Source organism: Galeopterus variegatus, unplaced genomic scaffold (genome assembly GCF_000696425.1).
Source record: "Galeopterus variegatus unplaced genomic scaffold, G_variegatus-3.0.2 Scaffold8148, whole genome shotgun sequence".
Lineage (NCBI taxonomy): Eukaryota > Metazoa > Chordata > Mammalia > Dermoptera > Cynocephalidae > Galeopterus > Galeopterus variegatus.
The window spans coordinates 23,600-37,949 of NW_007734259.1; the positions used below are offsets into that span (position 1 = coordinate 23,600).

The following is a 14,350-nucleotide window of genomic DNA, read 5'->3' on the forward strand; positions in this document are numbered from 1 at the left end:
AAAAAAAAAAAAACAGAACTCCCTTTGAATGTTCTTTAGCATCCTTTTAAAGGACTCTGAAGAATTAGTACTGGCTTTATTGGTTAGGGATTATCTCCTTGAAAAGACTTCTTACATGTAGTTAAGAAGATTTTCAATTCCCTATTGTTATTGTAGTAGTGACTGAAATAATTTTCAAATGCTTTAAAATAAATCTATTCTCAGTTTGTGCTTTTTTGTACCTATAAATTGCAAACAAGCTATAATCACTAACTTGTGATTTTTTTAAGGTTTCAGCATCTTAAACAGGATAATAACCCATTCTTGGATAGAAATAGATTATCTTTTGTGAGGTAGATAAAATATGTGCAGAGAGATTTACAACATATTTTGAGCACAGAGTTACTTTTTGTAGAATAGAACTATGACTAAAATAAATGGAAACGTGCATGAAAGTAAGTTATAGTTCTATAAATTTTTAAAGTACTTCTTGTGTATTTGACAAAAATAAAAATTCAGATCATGGTCCAAACATTTTCTAAACAAATTGGTTGTTTATTTAATCTGAGAATCTTACTTATATTATAAAATTATGGCTTTTTAAATCAAGAAATTTTATATGCATGAAAGTAAGTTATAGTTCTATACATTTTTAAAGTACTTCTAGTGTATTTGACAAAAATAAAAATTCAGATCATGGTCCAAACATTTTCTAAACAAATTGGTTGCTTATTTAATCTGAGAATCTTACTTATATTATAAAATTATGGCTTTTTAAATCAAGAAATTTTATTTAGAATGATTGAAATGTTTTAAATCTAAAATTGAATAACCATTTTAAAGATCAGCTATGAATACATTCCCTTTATGGGTCTAAGAGATTAGCAGCATAGATCTTCTTAGAACCAGTCTTCTTATTTGCTATTACAGCTGCATATGAAGACAGAAAAGACTGTGTCTATGATGCTTTGACAGAGGGTCTTTGGATTTATCTTTAATAAAAATTATTACAAAGTACTATTCACCTATATTCCTCAACTAAAGATTGTTTTCCCACAAATAAAGGTAAATGGAGTAAGTTCTAAAGCAATTTTTAACGAAAGCACGTGCACACACACACACACACACACACACACACACACACACACACCCCACCACCCCCAGAAATATTACTAGAACTAATACTAGGACTATTACTGGAACTAATATTATACCCCCCACCACCCCCAGAAATATTACTAGAACTAATACTAGGACTATTACTGGAACTAATATTAGAACTATTTGACAAATGCAGTTTTAAACTCCCATCATTCACATTTGTCCTTTTTTGGGATTGCAACCCTTGGTGTGGTGTCGCCCGCACTGCGCTCAGCCAGCGAGCACACCGGCCATCTTTATATAGGATCCGAACCCGCGGTGGGAGCGCCGCTAAGCTCCCAAGCGCTGCACTCTCCCGAGTACAACACGGGGCCAGCCCCCATCATTCACATTTGAAAGAGAAATGGCAGTAGTCACCTGTTACTGTTTTGACATGGAAGCCTTTTGGAGGACGGGGACCAAAATACAAATCTATTCCCAAATTCATTTGCCTCAGGGGATATTTTAACCTTTGGGACAAAAAGTCTTTCATCTTGTTTACCATATTTTACACTAAACAAATGTCCCTCTATCATATTTTATTGGGTTACTTAACTAAAATCACTTCAGGGAAATTCAATTTAACTAAAGCATTTTTCCAGTACGGGTGGAGGTGGAGAGAGACATGATGCTTCATGATAATTATCATAACTCTACTATTTTCTTTCCTAATTAGGGATTGTAACATTTTGAACATTTGATCTGTTAAATATGTTCATGTGTTGTCTGCCCTGGGCTTAGGAGTCACATCCAGTTTTTAGAAAATAACACATACATAATATTAATACATTTCTTACCTCGACCTACTTGTATTTTCTAAATCTGCCCTTTCTTGTACATACCTGTATTTCCTTAAACACGAAGACACCCCACATTGCAGCTATAAATCCGGGACCCTTAAACAAAAATAACAAATTTAATTAAATTGAATATTTTCTTTTTTTTCTTTTTTTTTCCTTTTTTTGTCTTTTTTCATGTCCGGCAACGGATCGCAACCCTCAGTGTCACGCCCGTACCGGACCGGGACCAGCAACGGGATCGCAACCCTCGGTGTCATGCTCGCACCTCGCTCAGCCAGTGAGCGGGAACCGGTCTGTATGTGGGATCCGAACCCTCGGCGGGAGCACCACCGCGCTCCCAAGCAGCACACTGTAGCAGTGCGCCACCGGGCTGGCCCAAATTGAATATTTTCTTATGGCTGTATTCTATGTAAATATAGTAAATTGGAGACAATATAAAAATATCTTCTGGGAAAACTACCCATAATCTCAACCCTAACTCCACATTAAACTAAATATTAAGTAACATTAAATAAAAAATGAAGACTTTTTTCTTCATGGTCTTCATTTTTATTATTTTGATGATACTCTGATATTTTGTAGCATAGAATACTTTTCATTAGTGTGATATACTTATAATAAAATATTTTAATAAGCAAGTAGCTTATTTCTTCTATTGACTCAGTTCCTTAGGATACCGGACATGGGATCAATAAGAAAAAGTGTATGAACAAACTTCTAACCTTCTTTGGCATGAGATAATCTCATAATTGAAGAAATCTTAGCATGTTCTTCTTTTGGGCCTGACAAAGAGTGTGCATATGGAAGCAGCTTATACTTTAAAAAAAAAAAAAAATTAACAGATACTATTGCAGAGTAATCAAGTATGTCTAAAATTAAATGCTAAATGAATGCAAAAGGTAGTTTATGTGGAGATAAAAAAAAACAGTGAGGAAAAAAACAGAGGTTACTGAGTAGGAGACAGACAAGAAAGAAATAATATAGGGCAAAGAAAATGAGAAGAAATGAGATGAAGAAAGGAAAAATTCTGCAATTTGAAAACTTTCAGCTATTCACATTTGGTGTTAATTTTTTTTTGTTTGTTTGTTTTTTTACTGAGAAGAAAAAAATGTAATTTGGATTAATCATGGTCTTTGTGGAGAAGGTGTATTATATCAACATTTTTATGATTCCTCCTCAAGCCCTACAGGAACTCTGGAAGAGCTTCAATAAACAATTCCAAAATGTTTTTCTCCTGCCACTACTCCAACCGTCTAAATGACTGGGTCAACAAAGTTGGACTCCACTCCTGGCATGTAAGTGAAGCAATAAAAATACATTACTCTCTATTTATCAGCATCTGGAAAGTCAACATCAAAAGAGCCAGAGAAATAGGTCAAAGGAACTGCCTTTTATCAATGATGTAAGGCCCTAAGCCTCAAAATCCAAATCAGATGAGAAGCATATGGTCTTTCAGGCAATCCCACACTGAATTTCAACAGCATGGGAGGAAACAATAGAACAGGGGATACGATGTTAATGCTATTATGCCATTTGCTAAAGAAGTTTTATCCTCTTTAATGTAAAATTTCATTTCCCTTCAGAGAACATGGTAGAAGGCAATATCACAAGGTATCACTGACCTTTGAAGTTTTTATCTGAAGATTTTCCAAATATTATTTTAGAAATGGCCTAAGAGTTACTGAGACACTGAACCTTCTGGATAAGCTGATTCAGCTTCTAGAATGATCAGGGAAGAAATGGAGCAGAGATAACAGGCCCTTGACCCTGCTAGGTGGGTTCTGTTCTTTTCTTTCTTTGTCTCTCTTTCTCTCTTTCTTTCTCTTTCTTTTCTACCCCTTCCCCTCCCCGCTCCTTCCTTTTCTTTTTTTTTTGCTTTCAAAATAAATGTTATTTGCCAATAAAATAGATGCTGCTCTCTTAGTCTTGTTACCACTAGATACATAACTATGCAAATATGTGTACCTGGGAGGAACGGTGCTACTGGAATTTAAAAAATGTACTCTTTTGATAAAATAAGATTGACCATATTAATAATTGTTGAAACTGAGTAATAGGTATGCTTGAATTTTACATTAAAAAATAGTTTAAAAACTCTAGCCCTACTGAAAAAATATAGAAGCATGCAAGATCCTTGAGTGCAGGGAGTGAATCTTTTCAGCCTGTGGTTAAAGTTGACTATCAGAGTGGCAAAAATGAAGCCAAGCAAGAACTTAATAGCAAGAAATCTATTCCCTCACCTCCTCCCAACACCTGTCCTTCTCAGATAACAACCCACAAGCATCAGAGGAAGCCACACCTGGTGAATGTGAAGGTTCTACTTACATTACTACAGTTTTTCAAGAATAATCTCTTTATGGGTAAGTCTCTAAAAGCCACAGTGACCACACCCACCGACCTCAGTGATTTATTTCCACTGAATTAGGCTTTAGTGTTTTGTCCTAAGTTGATTCAAGAAGCAAAGGTAGGAAAACCATTTCTTTGTCTACTATAATATTTTTGTGAGGGATATTATTAAAGGCCCCATATGAAAAATACTATTAAGAATTTAATGCTAGAAAAGATTGGTTTCTTCTGACGAAATAATGTGCTACAAGTTAATAAGAATTAGCTACCCCACTGTATTGCCCTATTGGAAGCAAAAAGTAAAATTTAATGTTTAATCATATCAACCCTTCACCCTTTATGCTATTTGCTTCCTTTATCGTCCTTGTCATGGTTTTGATTTGCTATTTGTGTTTGTATTTCTATTCGTCTTGTGTGAATTAATTGTGTTTGTGTATTTTACATAAAATTGCCTCAAACCCTTTTTGGAGAACCCACATTTGTTCAAGAATATAATTTGATTAAAAGAAAAAAGTCACTATCATATGATCAAGATAAAAGTTCAATTTGATGTGAATAATAACTACCTATTTTAATAAATCTTATTCCTCCTTATATAGTGAGATTTAATACTGTCAAATAATAGTTGCCTCTCTGAGGAATGTATCATAATGTATATTTTTCTGTACAAACTTGCCTTTAAGTATTTAACAAGTAAGCTTTGTACCATACTGTCCCACTGTCAATTCTAACATTGAATATCCTTGAAATGAAGAGGAACAAATCCCTTCTTGGAAAGAATTTGGGTCCTTTGCCATTCCAATTATGAGGACTTTAGACCTAAAGGAATTCCTTATAACTTGCTAGATTTTGACAACATTTTCCATCAGCAGGAATTAAGAATGTCAAAACGTGTGTTCTTTAAATTTTTAAAAAAGACCTTTATTATTTGAATTTAGTTACATTTGGAAGCTAACTATTTTATGAATATGGAAGAACTGTCAAAAATATAGTTTGAAATCCGGAGTTTATTTTAAATTTTTATGCAATATGTTTTAGGCTAGACAATGTGTTTCAAAAAGAATGAATTTCCTAGGTTTGCACAGGTATGCTACTTAAATGTTTTAGGCAAATTTTTTTGTGATTATGACTTGGAAAGCAGGGGATGCAGTTGTACAACTGGTTAGGACATGCAGATAAGAGAGTATCAGTTTATCTATCTGAAACTCATAATTGTATTCCTAAAAATCAAAATCCATGACAGTCTTTAGTGATTCACCAAGAGTGTTTCAGAAAAATTAGATTTACATTAGAAAAAAAAAATTTGAATAAGCAATTCAGCTACTTACAGCAGTGATTATTGGAAAACTGACCACAGCACTTAGAGAGTGATTGGCTATGAACCAACAGCAGGTAGCTATTGCCCAAAGTATTCCTGACAGGAACCCTCCACTTCTTTATCAATCTTTCCCTCATGACTTTCGCTCTCCAAACTTCTCCCTTTTCTAAACACAGATCACATTAATTTTCTGTACCATCTGATTTAGAACTTTATTTCATCCGTGATCTCATTCTCTTATCATTTTCTAAGTGTAAGACATAAAATGTGATTATAGCACCCCCAAAGCAGACACTCTTTCATCTCCTTTTGAGTGTTGAGTTGACTCCTGAGAGATTAAGTCTATCACTGGAAACAGATACCATTAGGAAGCAGTACGCTGGGCCTTCCATTGTACTACTCTGTGCTTGAAAAATAATATCCTCTGGTTAAATAGGCTATGCTTTGACCTTTAATAAGTCTATACTTTGACCTTTAGATATTTTAAAGTACTATGTACTACACTTTAACCTTTTCAAAAGAGCATAAGAATACATATTTTCCTAGAGATCATCTAAATGGAAAATAATCTCCAAATCATACTGGAAAGCCTCGTGTTAAGATCCAAGTAGTTGAAATGAATCCTGTCTGAAGTTGATTGTACTTGTATGTTAAAGATTACAAGAAAATATTCAAGCAGTCTTTTATTATTTTTAGTTTTCAGTGCCTTTCTAATTCACCACTTTAAATGAAAAAGTAAGACCAACTCTGTATACCAATATTTACTATTATTACAATTCTTTTTATATTCACAGAAAATGGGTATTAATAAGTTTGCTTATAAAATAAATAACTTTTTACTCTCACCATACTGGCTCGCCCCTGCATATATACTATCATTTCTTTTGCTGTGGTCCTTGATATAAATAATTGGCACAAATGTAGATCCATAGAGTACTCCAGATATCACTGCAAGACTGCAGCCCCTTAAAAAACAAATAAATCACTATCAATGTTGGCCCAAAGCAATATTTCTGACAAATACATGAATGGAATCATAACTAAAGCATGCTTCAAAATGCAAATCACAAGCAATTAAACAGAAATCGTGCAACTATCTCAAGCTCTGTGACTGGCAGAAGTCAAAGAAATACCCTTTAGTGTCAAAGTGGCATCAGGACTGGGAGTGCATCTTCAGTCGTCTACTAATTATGGAAGTACGTGATTTAAGGAAGTTATACTGGGTTATTATTATACATTGTCATTACATAGATGAGAATATTGCTACCATTATATTGTTCAGTCTAAATAAAAAAAACTTGGCTCTCTAAATTAAGAAGTATTTGTGGACTGACACTATGCTTTATGCTGTCTAATTATGGAAGTACGTGATTTAAGGAAGTTATACTGGGTTATTATTATACATTGTCATCACATAGATGAGAATATTGCTACCATTATATTGTTCAGTCTAGATAAAAAAAACTTGGCTCTCTAAATTAAGAAGTATTTGTGGACTGACACTATGCTTTATGCTTCTTTTTTAAACACCCTATAATATCCAGCACAGAACTAGGATAGACTATGTACTAAATATATTTTTGTTCAAAACAACTATTGAGATCCACAGATCTGCCTACAACTTAGTTGACTATGGCATGGTCAGGAGGAAGTGCTGATTTGATCAAATAATCTGGGTATTTCAGGTAAAACATTCCTTTTGTAAGAAGAAAATCATCTTTCATTTAAAGCACTGGACTCATGCTGACTTCTTCAGCTTGGGCTGTGTCTCCATGAAGAAAGAACTTCCAATGATTTTGGAGGGAGGTGATTAATATTTTGTGACTGTCCATTTAACTTAATACAATGACATGAAATAGGAAATAGTTTTGGCATAAACCATTTTCTCCCAAGCCTAAAAACAAATTCTTAGCCAATTTTAATACTTCTCTAAGGAATATGAGACTGTAGTAGCTCACAGAGCCACCTCAGCAATGTATTATATTCACACTGGAAATCCCTGTGTCATGTGCAGCCTGGACTTCATCGTCCCAGAGGGCCCCAAACACAAATAAGACAAATAGACCAAGCCTGTCTAATCAAGAGACAACTAAAAATAGTTTATTTTGTTTGAAAGGTTTTGTTTTATTCTGAGGCAAAAACAGCAACGTATTTATTTTTTCCAAAGCTTGTTAGTTCATTCTTCGGTTAATTAAATTATTTGAATATTTATTGAGTACTTACTATGCCCCAAGTGCTGCTTCTTTCTACTATTCTTGAATCAAAGAAGATGTTATCACGTAAATTCAAAATAGCCATCAATTGTAAAATCCAAGCTATAAACTATTCTGTATTTTCATATTTCTTTGGCAGTCAAAACAAACCCCAAAACCCTGAAATATAGGGGCTGATACTGAGCCTAACTTTCTGAGTCCCTGTGGAAACAGTGTGGTTAGGACTTACATGGACAGAAAATATTCAATTATATTTAACACTGAATGTATTGGGATTTAAAACCGTCTAACACACAAGCTGAGGGACTCAGTGTAGGGTTGGCAACCTGGGCAGTGTAATACTAGAGAAATGTATTATCTAATTTAATTGCGATTGCTGACAGCACGTTAGTCATTATATTACCTCTTTTACTTTAGGCACAAAAGTCCTGCAAAGTGAGGTTGCTCTGTCATCTACTTACTCATTAGGGATACTGTAATGGTTTAGTAATTCATGAAAGCAGCTGAGCTCAAAGACTTCTGTACCTAAAGTTCAGCTGGGGACAAAGAAAACCTCGCTCCATGGAGCTAGGAGTCAAAGCCTGCGTTACCATTTTCTTCTTGAATTCAGATGAATACTTCATTCTGGTAATCCTTGCTTTAACAAAATAAGAAACAGAATAGTAGAACAAAGAAGTAACTGCAACTTACACTAAGCGGTGATGTACTGTAGAAAGTTTATCCACCCAGGAACAGGGATCTCGAGTTTTGTTGATCTCCTATTGAAAATATTGGCACAAACCAAACCAAAAAGAGAATTCAGTTGATAATCACAATGGTGACAAAAAGATTTCTGTGTCTTTCTCTCCTCCCTCAAACATGCTTTAAAATATGAAGATACCCCCTACGTGTGCTGATATTTCTAGACTCGACTGTCTCTGATTTTGTTCCTCTTTCATTCAGAATGGTTTGGCAGTTGGCAAGTCCTCCATTTAAATTTTTCACAGTTTAATATGTGGCTATTTGGATATACCTATCAAAACTAACAAATATTATTAACTCTTGTGTTTCATTTGCATATTTTAATAATCTGTAAAGAAATTAGAATCACAAAAAACTCAGACTCTCCTACTGTGGAATGCCTAAGATCAATAAACATGTTTATGCTGATTTTTTTTTTTTTACTGAATTAGTTAATAAAAAATTTCCAGCCATGTTTCAAGATTAGGCTAATATTCTAAGTCAGGAAAAATTATGAGCAAATTCATACTTCTACTATTGAATGTACAGTAGACCTCCTTTATCTGCAGTTTTGCTTTTCATAGTTTCAGTTACCCGAGGTCAACCACAGTCTGAAAATATTAAACAGAAAATTCTAGAAATAAACAATTCATAAGTTTTAAATTGCATGCTATTCTGAGTAGCATGATGAAATCTCTCACTGTCCAGCTCTGTCTTATCCTGGACATGAATCATTCCAGCGTCTCCACTCTGTACACACGAACTGCCCCTTAGTCACTTAGTAGCCACCTTAGTTATCAGATTGAAAAAACACAGTACATATATGGTTCGGTACTATCTTCAGTGTCAGGCTTCCACTGGGGGTCTTGGGACGCATCCTCTGTGAATAAAGAGAAGGCAGCTGGAATCTTTTGAGTCTCTTAGCTGAAGTGTCCTTGATGTTATATTCCTACTGCTTTTGTAAGAGATAAGAAACTAGATTTGCATTATTTGCCATGGGTAAGTCAAGTTTTCCTTTGGCAGTAATGCTTTCTTTGACCATAAGGAGGTCATGATGTATTGCTGCATATTAACCATCACGCTATTTATGTGTCTCTAAAGTTGGTTTGTTTGTATCCTTCCACCTTGTCTAGAAAAATCTAAGGTAGTTAGCCTACTGTGTATCTTTTAACAAGTTGTATTTATTTTATTTTATTATTTTGTTCTTTTGTATGAAGGGTGGTTGGTTAGCAGATGTCAGTATCCCTAAATAGGCAAGAAACACTAGCAACTTTTTCCCAATCTCAACTCCTCTATTCTCCCTGCAATATTTTCCTGATTAGAGATGCCTATTATTAAAAAGCCTCTTCTCTTACACTTAAGCAACTTACTATTAAGCAACTTCAGGATCAATTTAACTGAGGTTTTAGTCATCTTAGTTGACAAAAGTTTTGATAGGAGAAGAAAAGATGATTGCTGAAGTAAAGAGCAGAGACAGCACCTTGCAGGAGGCAGTACCTCAGTGTGGGTGTGGACGCTGGATTCGAAGGGCAGCTGGGAAGCACTGGGCCGGAGGCAGGCAGAGAGGTACTTGAGATCAGAAGGACTAGAGTCTGCATTCACGGAAACAGGGGTTTGCCCTGAAATCACTTTTCTATATGTAGCTACTGACACTTGTGCTATGTCAGGTCTCTTTTAAAGGTTGTCCCTATTTAACCCAGATTTGCTATTCCAGACTAATTTAGATTCTTCAAGATCTAAACAGTGACTTGTATTACACACTTTCTGTCTTTATCTTTCAATGGAACAGGATATGGCAGAAAAGAAAAATAGGAAGAAAATCAAGCCCAATTCCTACTCTCACAGGACTTCACTTGCCCTTTCACTGGCCTTCTCTGGTCTGTTCCTGCCCCAGGGACGACTTCACGACCGCCTTCCTCTTCCTTTCTAAATTTACTTTCACATTTTCCTACAGTATTATTTAAGGCTCCCCCATTATAGAAATCCTTAAATCATTCCAAAAGATCCTAGTAGGGATCTACTGTTAAACAAACAAACAAACAAACTTCTGTGCTTGCTGAGAAGCTTTACTGTGGAAATATTGATTGCTACATAGATCTATCCATAACAAATATGCTAAGACATTTTATATAGCCATGAGTGACAAGTAAACAGCACCTACACATCTGTGTTTCAAATTTATGTATTTCCCTTTTATCTTTATTTTATGATTCAAATCAAGTTGTCTTTCACACTGTACTCACAGGCTCTGTTATTAATGGTGTTGTATCCACGGAACATGTGTTATTTGGTATTTCACTTTTGATGAACAAAAATATGAAAGCGCTGTAAAGAAAATAAATTTTAGTGGTATTTATCACAACAGTGGTTTATATCAATCTACCTGATTTTTAAGAGAAAACATAACTTAAATCATGAAATCCTAAAGATACGATGATTACCTCCAAATTGCCCCTTTAGTGGTCCTGCCATTTCTTCAGAACTGTAAAGTATAAACTCATAAGCTTTTTCCCCAGATAAGATCATTTTCCTGGCTTCTTTGTTTCAGCCAATGGCCTCGTCTTTCTATTTATTTCTGCTTAACTTTAGAATCACATTGTAAAAGAAATACAAATGAAAATGTCATTGAAATAATATTTCTCACTTATTATGTTGACAAACCCCCCAAATTTAACAACATCCTCAGTTGGACAAACTATAGGGGACAGGCACTCATATAATGCTGATGTGAGGGCAAAATTGTACAATGCTCACAGAGGAGAGTCTGGGACTATCTACCAAAGCCACAGGTGTGTCCACTCCTGACCTTACCCATCTTCCTCTAGGCCCCCCAACAGAGGTACACCCACACTCAGATGAGACGACCTATGTGGCCATGTAGTGGAATACTATGCAGCTATTAAAAAGGAGTAAAAAGGACATCTATGCTCTGATATGGAAAGATCTCCAGGATATATTTTAAGAGATAAAACACACACTTCTAAGCTTAATGTCTTTATTCCCTTTAACGTCTCTCTCAGAATGCACTGTTTATCCATATCCAGTATCTTTGTAACAAATGCCTCACTTACTACTGATTTTTGCTCCATGCAAATGTATTAACATATTAACTTAAGAAAACAAACAACTTGAGTAAACATTTGACATTACTTTAAAAATACTTCTTAACACATTTGCCTGGTTCAAAAATTAAAATAAAATAAGAAGCTTTCAAAGCACATATGAGGGTGAAATAAGGTAGGTTGTAGGTGCCGAATAGTGTGCATTATATGCTACTTTTTGTGTAAAAAAGTTAAAAATTTTCTAGTTAGCTTTCTTAGTTCAGTCTCTTACTTACTTTAAAAAAAAAAACTTGAATGGTTCCATATTCTCTTCCATAAGAAATTTGACTTTCCTTTTTGATTTTTATTGCATTATGTGCCACCCAACCTATCTCAACATAATTCCCCATATGGACTTCTATCTCTAACCACTCCCTGCTCCAAGCTCTCTGCCAGTCTCTCGCAAACACTTGCTCTTGTTTGCTTTTCTTCCTTAGCTGAACACACTACATACTCTCCTCTTTCTATCCAAACCAAAGAAGAGTTGAAGAGCTGAATATGAGAAGAGAACTTCCGCCCAAGCCAGTCCCCACTGAATCTTCCTCTTCTCTGAATTCCCACAACACCGAGAATAGTCACCACACAATCCTCCACACAATCCAGACCACTTGCCACAAATCCAGGTAAACTTTTTTCTCTGAAGATTTTCTAGCTCAACAGAAGATAGTGTTTGGGGTCAGAAAACAAGATCACAAAGTATGGCACTTTCACATACTACATACTTTGAAATAAAGGATACTGGAAGGCCTCAGAAGCAGCTTCAGAAGCAAAGACTCTCTCTGACCTTCTCCTGCCCTTGTCTCACACTTCCCATTCTCCCCCAAGGCAAGCCATTAAAGCTAGAATTCCTCTTCCCCAAAGCAGGTCATAGAAACTAGAGATATTACTCTAACCTTCCCCACCTTTCCATGTAGGAGCTGGCCATAAAGAAATTCTCTGATCTACCTTATCCAACAGTAGGTCATTGACCCTCCTTCCAGAGAGGTCTTGCACAATACCTGGGAAGAGGGAATGCTGCACAGAAACGCCAAGAACCTGAGCACGCAGGCTTGCTGGGTTCCCCCCTCAGTCTGTTACCATTAGATGATATGCTTTTGTCCAATCACATTTCTACATGATTGTCTATCCATTCTTCACTAAATCAAAGAATAAAAATGAACCATTTTCCCTGAGTCTTTGGGTCTTCATTTCTGAAGAGTCCCATGTCACATAAAACTTTGATTAAATAAATTTGTTATGCTTTCCTCCTGTTAACCTGTCTTTTGTCATAAGGGTTTCAGCCTGACCTTTATGATGGCTAAGGAAAGGTATTACACCTTTCTGCCCATACAGGAGGGACATGTCTTATATCTCCTTCTGGGTCCTCAAAGCACCGAATGCTCAGTAAAACTGAATGCATAAAACCTAATTATATCTGTATATACAAATGAGTTAAATATGTGTGAGTGTATGTAATTTGCAAGGTTGATATTAGACATTACAATTGCATTTTCTTCTTAAAACTATATAATGAAAATTCTCTACTTTGTGTAGATTTGTATGCTTTTCTAATAAACAACATTGAATAAGATGCTATAAATACTTGAAGGCTACAGATAAAGGTCCTTGGTTTTTTCCTCAAACAAATCACTGACCCTCTCTGAGCCTTGACATTTTTCATCTAAAAAAATGGGGATATATCCTCTTCACAGAGCTATGATAAAACTAAATGATAATACATACAATTCTTAGTGTACTTTTTGGCACATGGTAAAATTGTAAAACATGTTAGTGAAGAGAGAACCTTATCTACCAAATGGGTGGAAAGAGGGTGCTGAGCATGACAAAGACATCAAGACTATGCGATGGTTTTGAGCCTGCGTGACTGAGGATAGACACCAGAATAGGTATGTTAGAAAGAAGGATCCAGCTTGATCAGGTCAAGATGGGGTGAAGGGACAGTAAGTCAGGAGAAGGTAATGAGATTTATTTTATGTATATAAACATAAAACCAAATAAATTGCAAGGCCTTTTCGGTTACAGACTTAAGGAACTTGGTACAGTGCACAGAACACAAATGTCCATGTTAAAGTCTATGAACACTGTCAAAAGCACAGGAAACTTAACAAAGTCAATTTGTTTTACCCAAGGGCACTTCTCTACGATTTGAAACTTTCCAACTTCCCTAGATTTGCAGTCCTACACACCATACTATTAGTAAAACTTGTGTGTGTGTGGTGTTTACACTGACAACTAAATTCAACAAGCATCTACTGAGCACCTATTAGGTGTCAAACACTGTGTAAGAAAGTCTGATGGTGATGGTAGGAGGGATGGTATACCCAGAAAATAATGGACCTCTGTCCTTCAGGTTCTCATAGTTCAAGAATAGAGAAGACCGTATGAATAATACAAAGTAGACTCTGAGAATTTTGATAATAGAAGTACAAAAAGATATGGTAGTTTAGGGGAGATTCATTCTAACTAGAAAGAAGGAAATCAAGAAAATATCACGTGGGATGGAAACATCTCAATTGATATTAAAGGGTGGCCAAGGAGGCTGAGGAAAGGTCATTTGGGGCTGAAGGACGTGCCTGGAGTATGGTAAATAATCCTGGTCAGTGAATGAATAATAGAGAGACAAAAGTGAAAAACGTACTAGAAGGAATAGGTGGATATATACACCGTGGACGACAAGGCAGATTAAGTAGACAGGTTTATGCTGAATCTAATGGAGAGTCTTCACAGGTTTTT

General features: G+C 35.5%; 1 protein-coding gene across 1 annotated transcript in view; it reads right to left on the minus strand.

Annotated features, from left to right (window-relative positions):
• The window catches only part of TMEM144 (transmembrane protein 144), a 38,629-nt gene that overhangs the window by 12,645 nt on the left and 11,634 nt on the right, over positions 1–14,350 (minus strand). Inside the window, 5 exon segments of the mRNA XM_008592650.1 lie at positions 1,962–2,015; positions 5,594–5,696; positions 6,306–6,548; positions 8,487–8,554; positions 10,760–10,841. Of these exon segments, the coding sequence (XP_008590872.1) occupies positions 1,962–2,015; positions 5,594–5,696; positions 6,306–6,548; positions 8,487–8,554; positions 10,760–10,841 (550 nt within the window).